This window comes from Eutrema salsugineum, unplaced genomic scaffold (assembly GCF_000478725.1).
Source record: "Eutrema salsugineum unplaced genomic scaffold, Eutsalg1_0 scaffold_2, whole genome shotgun sequence".
NCBI classification, from domain to species: Eukaryota; Viridiplantae; Streptophyta; class Magnoliopsida; order Brassicales; family Brassicaceae; genus Eutrema; species Eutrema salsugineum.
In genome coordinates, this window is record NW_006256829.1 from 2,216,999 (window position 1) to 2,237,708 (window position 20,710).

The 20,710-nt window shown below is 38.7% G+C and overlaps 6 protein-coding genes and 1 non-coding gene across 8 annotated transcripts; 4 read left to right on the forward strand and 3 right to left on the reverse strand.

Annotated features, from left to right (window-relative positions):
• The first annotated feature begins 22 nt into the window (after positions 1-22).
• On the forward strand, positions 23-2,769 carry LOC18017516 (laccase-13). The gene is made up of 5 exons (XM_006399130.2): positions 23-236; positions 333-684; positions 889-1,040; positions 1,125-1,504; positions 1,587-2,769. The coding sequence occupies exons 4-5, from the start codon at positions 1,399-1,401 to the stop codon at positions 2,678-2,680; spliced, it is 1,200 nt and encodes a 399-aa protein (XP_006399193.1). The 5' UTR covers positions 23-236; positions 333-684; positions 889-1,040; positions 1,125-1,398; the 3' UTR covers positions 2,681-2,769.
• Positions 2,770-2,993: 224 nt separating this feature from the next.
• Positions 2,994-3,064, reverse strand: TRNAG-GCC. The gene has a single exon. It is a non-coding gene; the product is annotated as a tRNA-Gly (tRNA).
• Positions 3,065-3,655: 591 nt separating this feature from the next.
• LOC18017517 (probable inactive receptor-like protein kinase At3g56050) lies at positions 3,656-5,985 on the forward strand. The gene is made up of 7 exons (XM_024156345.1): positions 3,656-3,795; positions 3,866-3,995; positions 4,086-4,157; positions 4,239-4,768; positions 4,859-5,052; positions 5,126-5,258; positions 5,351-5,985. The coding sequence occupies exons 1-7, from the start codon at positions 3,687-3,689 to the stop codon at positions 5,863-5,865; spliced, it is 1,683 nt and encodes a 560-aa protein (XP_024012113.1). The 5' UTR covers positions 3,656-3,686; the 3' UTR covers positions 5,866-5,985.
• A 1,013-nt stretch (positions 5,986-6,998) lies between these two features.
• LOC18017518 (basic leucine zipper 6) lies at positions 6,999-7,978 on the reverse strand. The gene is made up of 4 exons (XM_006399133.2): positions 7,743-7,978; positions 7,475-7,565; positions 7,211-7,337; positions 6,999-7,140 (listed from the first exon to the last, which is right to left on the reverse strand). The coding sequence occupies exons 1-4, from the start codon at positions 7,907-7,909 to the stop codon at positions 7,076-7,078; spliced, it is 450 nt and encodes a 149-aa protein (XP_006399196.1). The 5' UTR covers positions 7,910-7,978; the 3' UTR covers positions 6,999-7,075.
• A 1,811-nt stretch (positions 7,979-9,789) lies between these two features.
• LOC112086733 (nucleolar transcription factor 1-A) lies at positions 9,790-10,377 on the forward strand. The gene has a single exon (XM_024156303.1). The coding sequence runs from the start codon at positions 9,790-9,792 to the stop codon at positions 10,375-10,377; it is 588 nt and encodes a 195-aa protein (XP_024012071.1).
• A 370-nt stretch (positions 10,378-10,747) lies between these two features.
• Positions 10,748-13,077, forward strand: LOC18016880 (protein TPX2). Its single transcript, XM_006399134.2, has 14 exons — positions 10,748-10,919; positions 10,996-11,073; positions 11,143-11,308; positions 11,374-11,485; positions 11,567-11,614; positions 11,692-11,759; positions 11,835-11,895; positions 12,001-12,063; positions 12,157-12,204; positions 12,293-12,333; positions 12,431-12,536; positions 12,640-12,696; positions 12,834-12,896; positions 12,981-13,077. The coding sequence occupies exons 1-14, from the start codon at positions 10,748-10,750 to the stop codon at positions 13,002-13,004; spliced, it is 1,107 nt and encodes a 368-aa protein (XP_006399197.2). The 3' UTR covers positions 13,005-13,077.
• Positions 13,078-13,347: 270 nt separating this feature from the next.
• Positions 13,348-19,532, reverse strand: LOC18016881 (LRR receptor-like serine/threonine-protein kinase ERL2). 2 transcript variants are annotated; one of them, XM_024156873.1, is made up of 27 exons: positions 19,161-19,532; positions 18,479-18,617; positions 18,302-18,373; positions 18,138-18,209; positions 17,978-18,049; positions 17,807-17,878; positions 17,654-17,725; positions 17,502-17,573; positions 17,331-17,402; positions 17,180-17,248; positions 17,024-17,095; positions 16,871-16,942; positions 16,716-16,787; positions 16,564-16,635; positions 16,395-16,466; positions 16,226-16,297; positions 16,072-16,143; positions 15,909-15,980; positions 15,749-15,820; positions 15,595-15,666; positions 15,443-15,514; positions 15,275-15,346; positions 15,128-15,195; positions 14,908-15,036; positions 14,484-14,822; positions 14,018-14,388; positions 13,348-13,939 (listed from the first exon to the last, which is right to left on the reverse strand). In XM_024156873.1, exons 1-27 carry the CDS (start codon positions 19,234-19,236, stop codon positions 13,619-13,621), a joined length of 2,880 nt encoding a protein of 959 aa, XP_024012641.1. In that variant the 5' UTR covers positions 19,237-19,532; the 3' UTR covers positions 13,348-13,618. The 2 variants fall into 2 exon arrangements, with proteins under 2 accessions (XP_024012641.1, XP_024012640.1); XM_024156872.1 differs by having other exon boundaries at positions 14,018-14,391.
• Between the last annotated feature and the right edge of the window lie 1,178 nt (positions 19,533-20,710).

Genomic DNA, 20,710 nt, shown 5'->3' on the forward strand with positions numbered 1-20,710 from the left:
GCCCATATAAAATAGGCCCAATAAATGGCCTTCAGTCTAATCTACTCACCGACGAAATCATAAGCGAGAGAAAAATAAAAAAAAAGAGAGCTCAATCCATCTTTTCTAAGACCTCTCCGAATATTTCTTTCCACTACATCAATGGTTGTCGAGTCTTCTAACCACCGCACCGTCAAAGAGATCTTTCAAGGATTTAAGCGGTCGTCGCTCTGGTTTTCTTAAAGCTCTCTCCGTAGGTTAGACACAACCTCTCAATTTATCCTAATCTTCCTAGATTTCTTACAATTGCCTACTCATTTTGTGTTGAACATTATGCTTTTTTTTGTTCTTAGAAATGAAGAATATGCGGACACCCGAATGGGACATGGGAGGAAGTGAATTTTCCAGCAGAGGAAGTGAATGTTTTATCATATGCTATTTAAATTGGAAAATTGTAAAGATTCTGGTTTAAGGAGTGGATTCAAAAAAGCTTAGAGAGATTTGGTGTCCGAGGTTGAGAAAAAACCAAAAACAGGAACTAAAGTAGGCCGGCCAGGGGTTCACCTACATCTTGTGGAACAAAGAATCATATTAAAAGCAGAAACTTTTTGTTGTTTAGTGGTTACACCAAATCGTGTCTACGGGTTTGACTAAAATGTCTCTGTCTCCGAGCTTCAGGCTTCAGCTTAAACTGCCTATAAAAAGGTATCAACTTTCTATTTCTCTCAAATCGTAGTAATGGAGCAACTATGGTTGTTCTTTGTGTTAGTATTTGTAGCTTCACTTGTCAATGCAGAAGTTCACTTGCACGAGTTCGTTGTGTGTTTACTACTTCCCTCTCTTTTGTTCCCCTCCATTGTTACTCACGTTTGATGCTCAACTTAGTTTGTTCGTTTGTGTGGTTGTTAGATCCAAGAGACTCCAGTGAAGAGGCTGTGCAGAGTTCATAGGTCAATCACTGTGAACGGACAGTTTCCAGGGCCAACCTTGGAGGTTCGAAACGGTGATTCCCTTGTCATCACTGCCATAAACAAATCTCAGTACAACATTAGCCTCCATTGGTATAACTCACTCACTCTGATCCCTTGTATCAGTATCAATGTTTGATTAATCAAAACAATAGCTATAAATAAAGTCTGTTACAGGCATGGGATAAGGCAAATACGGAATCCATGGGCAGATGGACCAGAATACATAACCCAGTGCCCAATCAAACCTGGAGGAAGCTACACCTACAGGTTCAACATCGAAGAACAAGAGGGTACCTTGTGGTGGCATGCCCACAGCAGATGGCTACGAGCCACCGTGTATGGAGCTCTCATCATCCGTCCTCCGCTCTCTTCTCCTCATTATCCTTTTCCAGTTCTTCCCAAGAGAGAGATTACCCTCCTCTTAGGGGAGTGGTGGGACAGAAACCCCATGGATGTCCTAAACTTGGCTCAGTTCACAGGAGCAGCACCAAACGTGTCAGACGCCTTCACCATCAACGGTCAGCCTGGTGATTTCTACAGATGCTCTAGCCAAGGTACATTTAGTTTAATGCTTCCGAGGCCTCATAAAAACAAGTGTTAGTTTACTTAATAGTATGTGTTGTTGTCACAATGCAGAAACTTTGAGGTTTCTGGTGGGGTCAGGAGAGACAGTCCTCCTCAGGGTCGTCAACTCTGGCTTGAACCAAGAACTCTTCTTTGCTGTGGCGAATCACAAACTGACAGTGGTTGCTGCGGATGCTTCCTACACCAAGCCTTTCTCAACCAATGTCATAATGTTAGGACCAGGTCAGACAACTGATGTGCTTCTAACCGCAGACCAACCACCAGCACATTACTACATGGCGGCACACGCCTACAACAGCGCCAACGCCCCCTTTGACAACACCACCACCACTGCAATCCTCCAATACAAAGGCGCTCCATGTGTTACTCGTCAAGGTAACTTGCAGGCACAACGGGCAGTACCTGCGCAGCTGCCAGGATTCAACGACACAGCAACTGCAGCAGCGTTCACAGCTCAGATGAAGAGTCCTTCGAGAGTGGAAGTTCCTCTCGAGATTGACGAGGACTTGTTTTTCACAGTGGGATTGGGACTATTCAACTGCTCAACCCCAAACACGCAAAGGTGTCAAGGCCCTAACCGAACACGCTTCACCGCGAGCATTAACAATGTCTCTTTCGTCTTCCCTAGACGAAACTCCATAATGCAAGCCTATTACCAAGGCAATTCCGCCGGCGTTTTCACCACGGACTTCCCTCCTATTCCTCCTCTTGCATTTGACTATACAGGAAACGTAAGCAGAGGGCTATGGCAGCCTACCCGTGGAACAAAGGCCTATAAACTAAAGTACAAGTCCAAGGTGCAAGTTATACTGCAAGACACGAGCATCGTGACCATTGAGAATCACCCAATGCATCTCCACGGCTACGAGTTCTATGTAGTGGGAACAGGTATTGGCAACTTCAACCCAAGCAAAGACACAGCCTCCTTTAACCTCCTGGACCCACCACGGAGAAACACAATTGGAACTCCTCCAGGTGGATGGGTAGCCATCAGATTTGTGGCTGACAATCCAGGAGTGTGGCTAATGCACTGTCACATCGACTCGCATATATTCTGGGGTTTGGCTATGGTATTTTTAGTGGAGAACGGTGAAGGGCATTTGCAGTCCGTACAGTCTCCGCCATTGGACTTGCCCCAATGTTAAAACTCTATATACACATACACTTTGTATATCTTCTTTCTTTATTATGATGGGATTTTTGTTTAACAAAGCATGACATTCATAGACATATTTACAGCGAAAATCTCATATAGCTTGTGGCCAAAAAGTATATCGATTTTGCGCAAAATTTGGAAACAATGCACCAGCCGGGAATCGAACTTTGTATATCTTCTTTCTTTATTATGATGGGATTTTTGTTTAACAAAGCATGACATTCATAGACATATTTACAGCGAAAATCTCATATAGCTTGTGGCCAAAAAGTATATCGATTTTGAGCAAAATTTGGAAACAATGCACCAGCCGGGAATCGAACCCGGGTCTGTACAGTGGCAGGGTACTATTCTACCACTAGACCACTGGTGCTTGATAACCTTGTTCCCATTTAGATAATTTTGTTGACCGGAAGGTAGGAGTAAGAGTGAACAGATTTAATTATAAGCCCACTTCTAATACTTATTTGTTTGAATTTGTCGTCAATGGGCTTAGTCTCTTCCCAAAATTGTTCTTGATCGTCAATGGGCTTAGTCTCTTCCCAAAATTGTTCAAATTAGAACTGTTCAAAATGGCATATAAAGTAACGATTGTTTATGGATTGGCTACATCAAAAATGTAACGATGTTCATTTGAGTTTTATCGTTGCCGAATGGGAAAAAAAAACCAAGTCAAAGTTTACTGGGTCAATTTCTAGAGGGAAAGACAGTATCGTGCATTGCAAATGGTGTGAATATTTAAATTAAAAATGCATATACATTTTCTAACTTTCTATGGTTAACAATAGTATATATAAGAAAAAGCGAAACGTCCTAAAGCTAAAACACTTTTCCTGAGATTTATTTTGAACAACTTGTAATTCTTGCTCAAAAATAACAAGTCAGAAAAACAAAAACAAAAAACAAAAATGAAAGTGGTGGGATATAAAAAGGAGCAGACATTGATTTGTCTTCGTCTCTGAACGACGACTTGAACTACTCCAACAAAACAAAGGATGAGTTCTGATCAACGGTGGAGATTGTTCCGAACAGAAATCTCCTTCCTCTTCCTCCTCTTCATTCTTCCTCACAATCTCACGTTTGGTCTCTGTTTCAGCACCGAAGGTACTTTTGTCTCATCTTCCTCTGAGTGTATTCAACTGTTGATGGATGGAATGTCCGATGGTGTTTGCAGCATTGGCTCTGATGAAATTCAAAGAGAGGATAGAGAGAGACCCATTTGGAGCTTTGATGGATTGGGGAGAGCTTCCTCATTGTTCTTGGTCTGGTGTTGTCTGTTCACATGATGGAAGAGTTGTCATCTTGTAAGTCAGCCAAATCCTTAATAAGAAGTACTCTTCTTTCTCAGCTCTACAATTTGATATCTTATTTGTGTAATTGGGTAAATACCGTAGAAATCTAAGAGATCTCTCCCTCCAAGGAACACTTGCACCTGAACTCGGAAACCTTACTCACTTGAAATCTCTGTAAGTAAAACCGTTTTTCCCAACACTCCCTCAAAACTACACATACATCTACAACTACTTGTTCTTGTGGGGGTTTTGCAGTATTCTGAGAAACAATTCATTTTCCGGGAAAGTACCTGAAGAGGTAACAGAATTGCAGGAGCTTGAGATCTTGGATTTGTGTGACAACAACTTTGGAGAACCATTTCCTTTCGGTCGCAGGCTACTTCAGATAACTCCCCCTGGCCAGAATCCAGGCGTCAGAGAAGCTCCCCCTCCTCCTCCGTTACCTTCTCCTCCTCCTTCATCGCCTACAGAGAATATCTCCACAGATGTATTTTTCCCTCCTCCTCCTCCACAGATTAAAAGTAAAAGTCCTCCCACTGGTTCCCAAGCCGAGATCCCTCCAGCTCAGCCTCCTCCAGCTCAGCTTCCTCCAGCTCCATTTCTGCCTCGTGCTCTCAAGAAAAAGGTATCTCAGAAGATTTTCATAATAGTTGGAGTGCTAGTAGTTGTATTAGGTTTCATGGCCGCATTGGTGGCCTTCTTTGTTCTCCGAAAGCAAAAGGTAGTAATGATAAAGCCATGGACGACTAAGAGCAGTGGCCAGCTTCAAGATGTTATTATCACAGGTATCACTGTTTTCTTCGCTCACTGCGTTATGTTTAGTCTATATTCAGTAACATAGTAGATTGGTGAGTGAGTTTACTGTACGTATGAAGGTGTTCCCAAGCTAAAGCTGTCGGAACTAGAGACTGCCTGCGAAGATTTCAGTAACATCATAGGCTCCACATCCTCAGACGCAACCATTTACAAAGGAACTCTCTCCACCGGCTCTGAGATTGCCGTTTTATCAGTCGCATCTGGATCCCTCCAAGACTGGTCAAATGATCTCGAAGCACAGTTCCAAGAAAAGGTAGCACCAGAACCACCTTCACCCTTCTTTACTTTCTTTTCTTCTAAAAACCACAGACAATCCTGCAATGCAGATACAGAGGTTATCTCAAGTGGACCACAAGAACTTTCTGAATTTAATCGGATATTGCCGTGAAGACGAGCCTTTCAACCGGATGATGGTTTTCGAGTACGCTCCTTACGGATCCCTCTTCGAATATCTGCACGGTCAGTAATTCAATCTCAACTGATAATGTTCTTCTCTTCCATAGAGCCAGTCCCATCCCTTTTGCTTAAGTAAACTGTATAATTATTTGCAGCGCAAGACGCAGAGCACTTGGACTGGCCAAAGAGACTGAGAATCGCAATGGGAATAGCTTACTGTGTAGAACACATACACAATCTCAGCCCTAAACCCATTTCCCATACCAGCCTCAATTCATCTTCCGTCTACTTGACAACAGATTACGCCGCTAAAGTCGCCGACTTTACTTTCCTCAGCTCCACACCACCTGATCCCCAGACCAGCTACGTCTTCAGCTTTGGCGCCATTCTGCACGAGATCATCACCGGAAATATCCCGGATCCGGATTCTCTGCTCCACGAAACCAAACCCGCGAGAGAACTTGTGGATCCGACCCTGAAAAGCTTCGACGAGAGTGTTCTGGAGAAGTTGTGGGAAGTGGTTATCGAGTGTTTGAATCAGAGGCCCGAAATGAAGGAAGTGGTGGCTAAGCTGAGAGAGATCACCGGAATAACGGCGGAAGCGGCGTTGCCAAGGCTATCTCCGGCGTGGTGGGCAGAGCTGGAGATCATATCCACTGAAGGAACCTAAAGTGTGTAGATTAGTATATATGTATACACATCATTTGCAATTTGCATAGTAAAGGAATGTTTCATCTCTTTTCTCTGTATCATCAACATTTTGTTTTTCAATATTTCAAAATTGGGGAATCAACATATCGTATACTAAAAATGATTTCTTTCTTTTTGGGGTTTGTTTGAAGATAATCAGAAACGATGGATTGATACCTTAACAGTCCAAAGATCCAAGACTGATATGTCTGCAGAATCTTGTTCAGGCTCTCATGGCCACGCCTTAAACAGTTAAACGACAAGAAGTTGAGCTCTGATTCATTCAAACGACAAGTATATTAATAAACCCTTCGACTCAGTACTCACACTGGGCTGGGCCGTATTACAATCAAAAGTCCAAAAACTCCAAGTAATGAGAAATAAATAAAAAGAGGAAAAGAGGTAAATCAAATAAAAATATTAAGTGGGAAAGATTTGTCCTCTTTTCTTAATCTAGTAGATAAAATTACTATGCTTTTTTTTTACTTTTCTTTATTTCCACCAGAAACATTGCCAACCTATTTTTACTTGATTGGCAAATTAAAAAAAAAGGATTTCGAAGAAGCAAAATAAAACATTTTCTATTCCTCTAATAATGTTTTCTAGTCACACACTTAATTTGAATAGCTCTTAACTATTATTTCTTGTGATATTTGTATGTTTCATTAATTACATGCGTCTGTGGGGAAAATTAAACAGAAAGTAAATAAGACAAAGCAAAGGAGAGTTAGAAAACGTAGCTGTGTATGCATGCCAATCATGATATAGCCGTTTTTTTTTAACTCTCTATACAGGCGTTTTTAATATCATTCAAAATTGGCGTTTTCTTATATTAACAGAAAAATCCATTTTTGACGTTGAGAAAAGAGAAATTGCTGTAATTTTATAAACTACTATGTTATGAATTTTCATTGAGCAATGTATATATTTGATAGGTATTCTTTATCTTCCACATAATCCAACCGAAACAAACAAATTGAAGTGAGCATTAATTTGGTCAAATTAGTTTTTCCCCCTCAAAATTCGAAATCTATTTAAAAGAAGATAAAATCTTCAAAAGGAAGAAAATACAATCCAAACTGAAACTAACCATACAAATTTGATGTATTTTGACTTTGAAAAAAATATTCTGTAATACGAAACACATGAAATTTGGGTGGATCCAGATAATAAGGAGGTGCATAGGGTAGTCAAATCATATTAGCCATTTTCTTCTTCAGCCTCTCTATCTCCGCTCTGTACGCCTCAATCTCACCTGTAAATTAACATCACCATGATTGTTAAGTAAATATACTTTAAACATATAGATATCTAATAAATTATACCTTCATTGGAGATAAAATGTTGAAACCAAGCAGAGATACACTCCTTAAGCTCCATTTGCTCATCCTCTAGGCATCGCTTCTGCTCGCTCGCCATCCCTACTTGACAACGCAACACACTCACCTGCCTCTGTATTCATATATAATATCATTATGAAATTCTGTATATATATTAAAAGAATTAAGAAGAATGAAGTAAGTCTTTTAAAAGAATTAAGAAGAATGAAGTAAGTGAAAAAAAAAATGAAGTAAGTGATTAACATATACATGAAGCTCCTTGGATTTCTTCACTAGATCTTCAACATATTGAAGCTTCTTCCACCTTGACTTCTGCGCCGCAACACGGTTCGAAAGTATGCTACATATATAATTGCATATATATGGTGACCATAATTAACTTAGAGTTGATATATATATATATATATGTATATATATATATATATAGGTGTTAAATCGAAAGATGAATAGAGAAGAAGGTTATTAAAAAAAGAAAAAAATCGATAGATAATTAAAGACGAAAATTTTGGAAGCGAACCGTTTGAGCCTTTTAGGGTCCATGGCAGGGTCAATATTCTGACGCAGACGAATGGTGAAGCCTGGCTCTACTTCATAGTTGACGTAACCTGCTTTCTTCTCTTCCTCTTGGCTTCCACTATTGGACACTTGAAACGACCTTGGCACGGGGAAGCGCGGCTCTGACATGGAGTTGTTGTTGCAATCAAACTAAAAGAAGACAAGAAAGAAAGTTTGCTACCTTCTGTACTGTGAGTACTGAGTAGTAGTGTGGAGTTTCATTTTTATAGAGTAAAATACATGTTAAATACCCTATTTGCCCTTGTAAATTAGGGCTACTACTTAAAACAATAATCACGAAAACATATCTGACCAATGCATTGTCGTCAGTTGTTAACCTAGCTTAGAGCATGTACATCAGTGAACCCCAGAGAGGGGTTCACCAGAATATAATAACATTTTTTTTTGGTTTTAGTTTTTTTTTTTTAAATTCGAAAATTATAATTTTCGACCAATCAGGATGCTTCATTTGGGATGATACCGTCTCTTCAGATTCGTCGGGATGATACTGTCTCTTTAATATTAAGATCTTTTGTCTCAAAAACCGTGCCATAAACCCCTCTTGATCTTCTGATGTACATGCTCTTATATCATGTTGAGTAAAATACATGTTAAATACCCTATTTACCCTTTCAAATTAAGGCTACTACTTAAAACAATAATTACGAGAACATATATGACCAATGCATTATCGTCAGTGGTTAACCTAGCTTATATCAAGTTTGCCCAATTTTGAACTTATCATCAATACACGAAACTGATTTCTAATATGTATAACTGTGAATAGTATACTAACTGATTATCATTACACTGTACTGTATTTAAAGTTGAAAGTACAATTAAATAAACCAATATCTAACGAAGTAAAAGAGTATCAGCATATAGTTTTTTTAGAAAGGGTTCAGAATGGGTTTATATTTGGAAATCTTAAAATAGTACTGATATATATTTGCTTGTGTGGATAGTAAATCGTGTGAAATAATGTATCTAGCAAGAAACAAGATAAAGAAAAAAATTGTTATTTAAACAAAATCAACTGAATGTTAGTTAATCACTCCATGTGTGCATTTCTATGGCTAATTTCATGAACGTGAGGCGTTTTCCACAAAGAAATGTATATATATACGTTTAAATCTAAAAACAGCCCGCATAAAGTAATCGGCGAAACGGATGCTCTCCACACAAAAATGAATATGGCAGAATATGGTCCATGAGACTATCTGTTATTCTTAAGTGTAGAAACTATATTATTATACATATGGGATGGATGTGTCATGTGTGATAGTGTCACATAAAACAATTTTTTTTAAAAAAAATAAAGTATCTGAAAGTCTATAAAAAAGTACTATGAGGAATAGAAAATTAATGAGGTTAAGTAGTTTCACCGATTTTTCATTGATTGTTCCCGGAAGTAAAAAAGAAGACGATGTTTTTCCGATGGAAGAAGTCTAGGAGAATTATCCACTTTCAGAGAACCTTCTGGCTCACATTAGAAAGTATATAACTATAAATGATGATGATGGAACATAATGGATGACATAGGCATGATGAGCTCCACGTGACACTTCGAAAGCCTTTTTAGCTTAATTTATTTGTGTAATTGAATAGTTGCCAAGTAACTTCACTACACAAACATTTTTTATCTTACAAGTTTGGACCATTGCATTGAACTTTCACATTAAAAAAGATTATATAAATTCCAGAGACCCAAGACTCATCTGTACTTTGGGTCTTTAAAGAATACTATCTATAATATAATGCACAAAAAAGCCCAAGTCTCACGAATCTTACACAAAGCTTTCTATCTACACTTTGTTGCCACGAAACTTCTCTCTCACAAAGAGCTTCCTTCACACACTTTCGCCTCCTTATAAAGCGCGCCAAACCTCTGTTCTATCACTAAAGCTACAATTTTTCTTGTTACATCAAAAAAAAAAAAAACTACCAAAACACTCTTCTTCCTTCATTTTTCACTGATTTCCTTTCTTTTTATCTTAAGCCGCAAAAAAATGTTGGACATAGCGTTTGAATTGATCGGAGAAGCCACGTCAAATTCTCTTCTCATGTTCTGTTTCTGCAACCTCATTATAGTCATGATCCTCACTGGATCATCAAAACCGGGTTCGAGGGATTCACAAGATTCCATTTTTACTACCTCGGTGAGCTTCTCTATGCGCGACCTTGCTTCTGATGATCATGATTGTGGTGAATGTGATGATAAGGAGATGATTGCCGTTGATGTTTCATCTGCACAAGATGAGTCGTTGATCGATGCGTCGAGCATTTCTGACGAAGACGAGGACAAAGAAATCAGCCATTGTTGTGATGATGATGATGATGATGATGATGATGATGATGATGATGATGATGATGATGATGATGATGATGATGAGGAGGAGGAGGAGGAGGAGGAGGAGGAGGAGGAGGAGGAGGAGGAGGAGGAGGAGGAGGATGAGGAGGATGATGAGAGCAAAGAGGCCGATGTTGAAGATGAGGAAGGAGACGATGATTTGAGAAGGATGGTAGAAGAGTTCATAGCAAAAATTAACAATGAGTGGAGGCACGAGAAGCTTAAGGCTTTGAATGTAGTTTATTGATTTGATTAAACAAACAAATGATACATTTAAACCGTTTGTATGGAGTTGTACATACTTTTTTTCCATGTGTAACTTTGTAACATAAATTTTTCAAGGTAAAACAAAGGGTGAAATTATATGTATTCGACGCAAATACATTTTCGTAGAAGTTTTGCTGAGAAACGAACAGTATAGTTAGTTTACCTGTATTTAGCCAACGGCCTCGTCGTTGTTTAAACACCGTCGTTTTGTAACTGCGCCATCTAAATTTGCGCCGTTGCCATTTTCCTACAAAACTTTCAGAGACGAAGAGAAAGGAAAAAGAATGATGATCATCATCATCGCGGTTCTTGTTTCGTTCTGATTGATGCTCGATATTTCAGATGCTACAATGGATCCGGAGACAACGGATATATTTGCAGGAGACATCTCTGTGGAGGAATTCGACATTGATTTCGAATTCGACGCCCCTCGATTCTATGATTTCTCAAAACCGGAACTAGATTCAGAAACAGAGGAAACAGAGCTCTGGTTTGAATCAGCTGGAAGCTATCCTCCTTCGCGTAAGATGTGCATATTTTGATCTGCGTATATATTTTAGGATTTTGTTTCCTGATAATGGTTATGGATTTATTTCAGAATTTTGCCTAAATTTGAGATGGAGAATCGAGGACAAATATCTCGAGACCCCCAAACCCATCTCAGATAAATACAACGGTATGTATAAAAAAACTCTGTCTTTGGCTCTGTTTTCTTGCGACTCAAGGTTTTGTTTATGGTGATCAGGGTTCATATATTACAACCAAGCTGCTAAATATATTCCCAAGGCGACACACAAGCCTAAAGCCAAACCCTTTTTACGAAAAAACTCAACTTTGACGAGACCCACTGCTTCCTTGTTGGCAAGACAGAACAAACCTCTTGACATTTACTCTGTTCAACTTCTCTCAAGGTATTTTAAATTTTCTCTTGATCAGTCTTTTAGCTCTCAGCTTCAACTGATTTGATGTTTCATAGATGTCAGAGGTCATTGGGGAAGTTCGATGACAAGATCTCTTCTCTCTTATACTCCATGCCTCAAATCCAAGATACCAAGAGGCAAAAACTTGAATCCGGCTTCTTGCGCAAGGTCTACTACGCTCATTTCTCTTTCATTTTATTAAAACCATTTTTGACTTGAGGACCAATGCTATTTAGCTGTGTGAAATAGGTATCGCGGCTGGAACAAGCTCCTTTTGTACATAAGATTCCAAGGAAGGTAATGCGCTTGAGATTTAATCATTCATGGTATCATCTTCTTGTACATGTAACATTTGTATCTTGTTGTGTTCACAGGGATCAAAAGTCACTGTTCCAAAGGAACCTAACCTCAAGACTGCCCAAAGAGCTGTGAGACACCACCGGTAAGGACATTCTGACATGGTTTGGTTCCTTCCTTTAATGGTATATTTACTACTTCTCTGCTATGAATTTCTCAGGTTTAAGGCTAATTCAGCACCCGAGCAGATCACGAAATTCAGCTCTACTATGAATAGAACAGTACGAGCGTACTTCTTCTTTTTTTTTTTTTTTTCTTTCACTGGCACCAGGTCTATGAAGCAATAACAGAAACAAATCTTTGTTTGTGACTGAACGCATTTGCAGGTTCAAGAAAGTTCTTCACCATCTTTGCCTAAAAAGAATACGCCTCGCTCTCAACGCTTCCAGGTCCAAATATTCTAAGGAGATTTTGAAACTCTTTAGTTGTCTTTATCACACCACAATTTTTACCAGCTTTCTATTCTTTATTTTGTTTAATAGGCATTTCATCTAAGAACATCTCTTAGAGCTCGGGAACGCTCTTCAAATGTAAGTCTCAAACTCGACACACAAACCTTTTGTGTGCTTTTTGTTGATCTCTCATCCCCTCCGTTTACAATGATTCTTCTCATTGCAGGCTAAAAATGCACACGCGGATGATTCTACACAGTCCCTAACGTTAGTTAGTCCATGAATCTTTTCTACTTCCCATTCCTTTAGTCCTTCTTCTCTTGTATTGACTTAAACTAGATTCATGACTCTCCAGAATGTGCAGTTCAAAGTCCGTTGGTTTCAGAAAGGGTAAGAAAGTCAAGGAAACTCGAAGCTCAAAGGCAAGCTGTCAAGTTTACGAATCTAAGATTCGCCCTCTAGACTCAAAGGTGATCATGCAGATTTTCTCCCTCCAATAGAACTAGAATCCATGAGCGTTCTTAGATTGACATGAAAATTATACTAAAGAATCTCCCCTTTCTTGATATATAGATATCAGTTAAATGCGGTGAAGCAATCGAAGTCAAACATGAAAACAATTTTCCGAGGGTAAGTCACTTATGCTGCAGGTTGGTTCTTGAAACTGTTAGTCTGTTACAAAGTCTTCATGGATCATGTAATATGGAGAACCATTAACCTCCCTGAAACTTCGATCTTACTAACACCGTGTTTTTAGTTCATCGAAGGAATTTGAAGCTCCAAAGGACACAGACTTTAGATATGAACCCTTTATTGAATCTCTCAGCAAAGTAAGGGTTCATATCAAAAGGATTCACGCTGCATATATGTTATCTTTTGTCACGAATATTAACCAATGTCACCATTTCTTACAGCTATGCCTCACTTCAGATTACTGATGGCGACATCTAAACACCAGTCGCAGTAATTTTGGATTAGTTTCTTCTTTAACTCCAAGACATGGATATGAAGAAACCTGATAGCTTCAATGGGAACTTACTGCTTTGATTTGTCCAAACACTTCCAGTATTTGGTCCAACAACACATCTCCATAAGTTACATTCTAACGAGTATGGATTTGTTGGAAGGACATTCACTCCTTTAGATTCACATGTCAGAAAGCATGTATATATATGTACTCTTGAATTAGATGCTAGAAGTTATATAAATGTGCGACGCATGTGTTGATCGTCAATGAATAATGTACAAAATGTATAGATAGTGTGATAGAAGAAGTACGCATTAATGTATGTGATTGCATTAAAGATATTGAAAGACTTTTAACGAACTCGTGAATACGTCGTCCTTTGGAAACCAACAATTAACTTCACCTACTCTTATCACCTATACCATGTTCTTGTCTTTAATGCCTTCAATTTTCTCTCCCTTTCCCAAAATGTCCCCCATACTAGCCTTATATCACATAAAAACCTGCCCTGCCTATCTTCCTTGTCACACAAGAGAACTCAAAAAGAAAAAGAGTAAATAATAGGGGGCCCTAAAAGTCAGTAACTTATAAGCTACTTTTGGAGATAACTTCGCGGAACTGGACAAACCATTGTGGGGATGTTGTGTCTGAGGAGTGGCTTTCACGCCGTTCTTCCCCTCCCTGCAATTTCGCAGGTGAAGTCAACTTCTTTGAAGGTGGAGACGGGAGAAGAGAGAGCAGAACCCTAGAGACTTCCTGCATTGTGGGTCTTTCCAAAGGATTTTGCTTGGTGCACAAAAGAGCCAGCTGAAACGTCTTCTTGATGTGCCCTGAGTCCACGCAAGTCACCGAAACTTCTGCATCAACCGCTTCCATCACCGTGTTATCATCCGCCTTCGACAGTATCTGTAACAGAAACCAAATGATATCTCATTGTTTCCAAGAACAAGCTTGTGTGACACTATATTAAATGAAATTTTTTACCATGTGATGCAGATTGGCCTCGTTATCCACAGCCTTCTTCCCTGTAAGAAGCTCAAGAAGGACGATACCAAAGCTGTAGACATCAGACTTCTCGTTCAGACGAGAAGTACGAGCATACTCCGGATCTATATAGCCTATGGTTCCAAGAACATAGGTTGAAGCATAAGTTTTGGAAGCTGGTATACTCTTTGCAATCCCAAAATCTGACAAACGCGCTTCGAAATTCCCATCAAGGAGTATGTTTGATGACTTGATATCCCGATGGATGATCCTAGGAGTGCAGTCGTGGTGAAGATATGCAAGCCCTTGCGCAGCTCCAACCGCTATCTTCAGCCTTGTATCCCAGTCAAGCTTCACTTTCTTCCCAGGCCCTGCTTCATACAGATCACTACTTTAAAGTCCTCCGAAACTAGAAAACAAAATTTGAAAAGGGTTTAATTGACACAAGAGAAGATGAATAGCAAACCATGGAGAAGGTCCCAAAGAGAGCCATTTTCCATGTAGTCGTAGAAGAGGAGGTTGCCAAATGGAGACAAGGCATATCCGTGCAAGCTCACAATGTTTCTGTGTCTAATGCTCCCAATGGTCTCGAGCTCTGTCTCAAACTCACGCAAGTTGTGGGGATGCTGATTGTAGATTCGCTTAATTGCAAAAGGTCGGGAAGTTTTGGAGGTGCACTTGTAAACTGTGCTAGAAGCGCCGTATCCAATGATGTACTTCTCGCTGAGGTTCTCCGTCACTCTCATGATATCATCAAATGTGTGAATAGCCATGTCCATGTGAAGAATCACCAGCTTCGTTGACCCTGAACATTCCATAGAAGTCTTATCACGATGCTGCTGTGAACTCTAATGAACAAGAGAAGAAGAAAGAAACTGTGAGACCAATACCTTCAGACTGTTTTGGAGAACCTTTCAAGACTTGTTTCTGCTGCTTCGACTTGTAAACCGCAATGACGATCATGACTATGAGAGTAATGAAACCGAGAACCATACAAATCACGGAAGTTCTGGTGAGCACTGTCAAGGGAAAGAAAATTCCAATAAATATTTACGAAAACTGTCAATTTAAGACGGTGCAATAGGATAAATGCAAATTTAGATACAGTACCTCGTGACTTAGAAGGGCCACATATCGATCCAACCCAATTACCGCAGAGAAATGGATTTCCAAAGAAGCTGTAAACGAAATGATAGATTTGGTATAGTGATCATATGACTAGTAAAGAGAATTGGAAAAATTGAAAAGCTTTTATACCTGGCCGGGGTAAAATGTGAGAAGTTCTTCATAGTTGGGATTATTCCAGAAAGATTGTTGAAGGAGACGTTCCTAAGGTTGTGTATAGAGTGAAGGAAAAAGATTTGATTAAAAATACGCTCATATCACTCTGTGAGAAAACAACTGTACAACAAAAAGAAAGCTCACAGATTGACAAGACTGAAGCAATTCGTAAGCTGATCTGGAATTTTCCCATGAATCTTGTTGTTGTTCAGTATTCTGTACAAAAAAACAAGAAAGAATATTGATCTCTCTCTTATAGATGGTAATATAAAAAGGAGAAGTGATGGTTTACTTACAGAGAGTTAATGGTCTGCAAAAGGCCAAGTTCAGATGGAATAACACCAGCGAGAAAATTGAATGAAACATCGCTGAGAAGAAAAGTAAAATGTTGGTAAAGAGGATGTTTCATATCATAAAGGATGAAACTTTAAGCATAAAGAAATAATTTACATGATTTGAATGCTTCGGAGGTTCCCAAATTCTGCAGGCAACGGCCCATTGAGTTGATTTCTGCTCAAATTCCTGAAAATTAAAACATATCTCAAGTCAACAAACCCAAAGAAAAATCAATGTGAAAGCAATGCAGCTTCAGGGGTTGATGAAGACATACAAGGTGAGAAGATGCTCAAGATCACCAAGTGTTGATGGTATTGACCCTGAGAAATTGTTGCCAGATAGATCTCTGAAAGCAAAGCTTGTATGAGTTGGTCCACATATGAAGAAGAATAAAGGCGTAAAGGGGAGAGGATGTAATGAACCAGAAAAATACATACAAATTATCAAGATTGATGATATGGCCGAGCTCAGCAGGTATTTTTCCCTTGAAACTGTTTGAGGAAAGATTTCTGCAATTTACACCGTTGAATAAAGATCAACAAAGACTTGTAATCCAGAGTATCAGTTGATTATGCAATATTTGAAGCTTACAAATAAGTCAAGCTTCCAAGATTCCGGAATCCAAGTGGTATTGATCCATTCAGGAAGTTCCCATGCACATTGCTGAAAACAAGAAAGGCAGAATAAGCTCTCTATAAAATAAACAAGCCAAAAAACAAGAGGAAGCAAAAATTGATAAAGGGTTTATCTCATAACTTACAATTGGTTCAAGGCAGCACAAGAACTAATGTTAGATGGAATCGGCCCTACAAGATGGTTGTTTGCGAGATTCCTAAAATGGTGGAAAGATACATCAATCAGCTATCAGCTTAATGAATAGGAAAAAAAAAATGATTTATTAAGTGATACACTGGAGGATAAGAACTCACAGTTCGAACAATTGTTCCAGCTTCCCAAGCTCAGGTGGGATGGTTCCCACTAGTTCATTGTCATTTAGTTGCCTGCAAAATGATAAACCCTTGAGAGATGAGCTTAAGTTTTAAGTTGAACCAGTTTGAAGTTGCAAAAGTTCAAATCTTACAAATAGCTGAGTCGAGACATATTGCCAAGATTAGGTGGGATTGGTCCTGTGAGTTTGTTGCCATGGAGGTACCTATTTTCAAGAATAACTCTTATTTGTCTATGCAAAAATCTGACAGTATGCATGAAAAAGCGAGTAAAAAGCAAGGGACTCACAGTTTTCCGGTAAATGAGAGATTGCCAAGTATTGGTGGGATAGGCCCAATAAGTTCATTGTCACTCAAATCCCTGGGCATTGGATAAGTTATTTTCACTGAGTCAGAAGAGCACGAAACGAAACCTATAAAATCAGAGTTTAACAGAACTTACAAAACAGCAAGGGCCTGCATTAGACCAATCACTTCTGGAATTCTGCCAGTCAACCTGTTTCCTTGAAGTGACCTGCAAAAAGAACCCATCGCCACTTTACCATGTATATTGCTTTGAAAACTAAACAAGACTTTTAGGAGTCTTAACAATACTTACAGAGTAGCTACTTGGAGGAAACCAATATTGTAGGGAATTACTCCAGTAATCTGATTATAAGATACATCCCTGATAATGCAAAAGACGAATTAAGTCCACCCAAGTTATGTGCTGAATACTTAGAATGTTTCCGTAGAGTGAAGACACTTACAGAATCTCAAAGCTTGTGCAATTTCCAATGCTTTCCGGGATATTTCCAGTTAGGTTGTTGCCTCTCACATCACTAGCAGAAACAAACGAGATTCAATTACAACTTCCTTGAAAACAGGAGGTTTAAAGAGTAATTAAGAACTTGAAAGGGGGCTGAGCCAGATCCACTTACAAGTACCACAAGTCCGTAAGCTGACACATGTCAGGAGACAATGTCCCAGTCAACATATTCCCACGTAAACCGCTACAAATAAAACACAACACAATCAAAAGATAAATCTCTGGCTGCCTCAAGAAATCAAGAAAAGTAGATGATGAACTTACAGATACTGTAAAACCTCATTCCAGTAAAGTAACCTCGGTATCTCACCAGTTAGCTGGTTTCTTGCAAGGTCACTGCAGGATCATATGCAACGAAACTAATATCATTGAAATGATCACTTTGTTTTCAATATCTTGATTCATAATGAAACTCACAGGGTCTTAAGGTTTGGAATCTGGGTTAAGGTTGCTGGTATTGGGCCTGTGAGCTGATTACTCTTAAGGTTCCTGCATTAGCCAAAATGTGAAACAGTTTACGACAAATAAAAAAACGCCAAAACAGACAAAGGAAACACACGAATGAATGCGAAAGAAAAGAACACATACAGAAACTCCAGCTGTTTGAGTTTAGAGATTGAAAATGGTATGTCTCCAAACAAGAAATTAGTGGAGAGATCCCTGAACAAGAAAAGTTTGATAGATATTAAATGGAAATCAAATAATTAGACTAACATGAGAATTCGAACATTCAACAACAAAATCTTACACATAAGCCAGAGAAGCACAGTTTCCAATCTCATCCGGAATTTGACCACCCAATTTATTTCCTTGCAAGTCTCTGTTATTTCCAAAGACAACAGCTTTAAAAGGATCCAACAACATGTTTACTCACAAATATCTATACATGTAAAGAGAGAAGAGAAGACAAACATAGATTGCAAATTCCTGAGGTCTCCAAGGGCTGGTGAAATCTCCCCTCCGAGATTCAGATTGGACAGATTACTTCCAGCAGGAAAAAAAAAATAGAGAAAGAAACCAAAATCAGAAAGGAAAAAAAGAATCAAATGAGACAAAAACAGGAAAGGAATGAGATCAAAAGATCCTTACAGAGAAACGACGGAGAAGCTAACATTGTCACAGATGACACCTCGCCAAGAACAAAAGTCGTTGTTGTGAACATTGTCCCAGTCCAGAAGCATATTCGCCACGTTGCTGAATGAGGCTTTTATCGCCATCAACGCTTTCCCTGAACAAAATCGAAAGCTTTTTAATAATAATAAAACAAATCAAAAAGAGATTATTTAATCATTTGAAACTGATGATAGTCAAATGGTTAAATATACACTACATAAAACTTCGCTATGAAGCGAAATAGGGCTCGGTTTGATTCGTTTATCTCGGAACCAAACAGAGTTCAAAACTAATCATCATCATATTTTTGGATAATTTAAAGTAAGGATTTTTAAGCAGGAACCAAATGACTAGTGGGTAGAAAAAAAAAGTTTTTAATTCTTATCCTCTTGGGAACCGTCAGTATATAGAAACACAGATTTATTGATATGATCTCTGCAAAATCAAACGAAAAGTTGAGGGGTAAAAAAAGCAGACGCATTTACAAATCCGCAGAGAGCAATGTTAAACCCTAATTTCTAAAAATTAGTGAAAGATCTCTTGTGGCTTCTTCGTCAGTGACAAAAATACAAAACTTTTTTAAACTTCATCAAAAGTTTGTGGTGAAATCACGGGAATAGACCTATAAAAAAAAAAAAACATGTCGAGAGAGTAGAACCTTCATTGTTAATTGGAGAAACAAAACCGAGAAACGTGAAAACCACCATCCCCAAACATAAAGCCAAGCCTTTCATTTTCTCTATCGTCCTCCTCCTCCTCGTCGTCTTCTTCTTCTTCCTTCTTGAGAGTAGCAACAAGAAATCTAGAAAGTAGGAAACAGCCCAGATTCTCAAAGGAAAAAAAAACTCTTTTTTTCTTTTTAGGGAAAGCCAAAGCCTTTGAAGTTTCTAGGATGAAGAGAGATTCAAAGAAGCAAAAAGGGTACAGAATCGTTCTGCCATTGTTGGGAGAGAAGTGAGAGGGGACCGGCACAGGCGATTAGCGTGAACTGGAAGGAATGCAGAGAGCAGAGATGTTTAAAGAAGAGAGAGAGAGTGAGCTCCGACGCCATGAGAGAGAGAAACTTTAGTATGTAGACAACGACAAATCATGTCAGAGCATATATCTATACATACACCGATATGCATTTGCTGTGTACTTAACTCTGCTAAAACATCTCCGATCACTGTTAATGACACACTGATCGAAATGATTTACTTTGTCTTTTACTACATAAATCACACTGAGCGTGGATAGGGAGGATACTTACTTGGTTAACGGTAAACTAACGGCGTTAGGATTATCAAACGGAGATTGGTTCGTATGATTTGACGGCGACGGCTATACAAAAAGAAAACGCCGTTTTCCAATGCAAGGAAAAGAAAAGAGACGTCTTTTAATAGCCCGGTGAAAAGACATTCCTCTGTTGGGAAAATTCCCGTTTACGCGCGCGTGCATCGGAAATCAATCTGATCCAATCCAACGGTTCTTAGAGCGTTTACACGGAACGCTCTTATAGTGACTGGATGTATAAAAACAAGAAACCGATTTGACCGGTTCGATTTAGTGCTATGCTTTTTTATCAACGGCTCGTTGAAAAATCGGCATTAATTCAGTTTTCTATAGTTTTAGAATTTTTCATTAATCTTGTATAAAACATTGATAAGATTTGTCTGATTTTGCTCACATCTTTGTCTCGTAATTTTTCACTAAAGAACCCTAATTACTTTGATTAATTTTGGCATCGACAAGGTCGAACAAGTTTGGTAGAACTGTAGATTGCAATAAATAAACGTAATAATATAGATGTAAAATGAGCAGTACTTACACTGTAGAATCAATGTTAAAAGAAAAGAGCAGAGATCGTGTCTAAAGCTATCATAGGATAGCCTCGTATAAAGTTGTTGCTCTTTCTCTATCAAAACTATCTTCGTATTTTTTTCATTATTAATATCGTTTTAAGAGTTTTTGATTTTTTTCTTCTTTATTTCAGTTTTTGATTTTCGAAAATATTTCTTACAATCTTACTATCTTACTCAATATTAGGTAATTGTGCTGGCAAATCTGATGTTTAGAAGATTAACATCATATCTAATTATAAACTATTTGTAACAGTGGTCATCGAATCAATAACAAACAAACGTGCAGTCTAGTTCGAATAATAGTAACGCTAAGCTGATTGCTCGAGTTGAATACTATACCGTTCTATCGTAATGAATATTTTGTTTG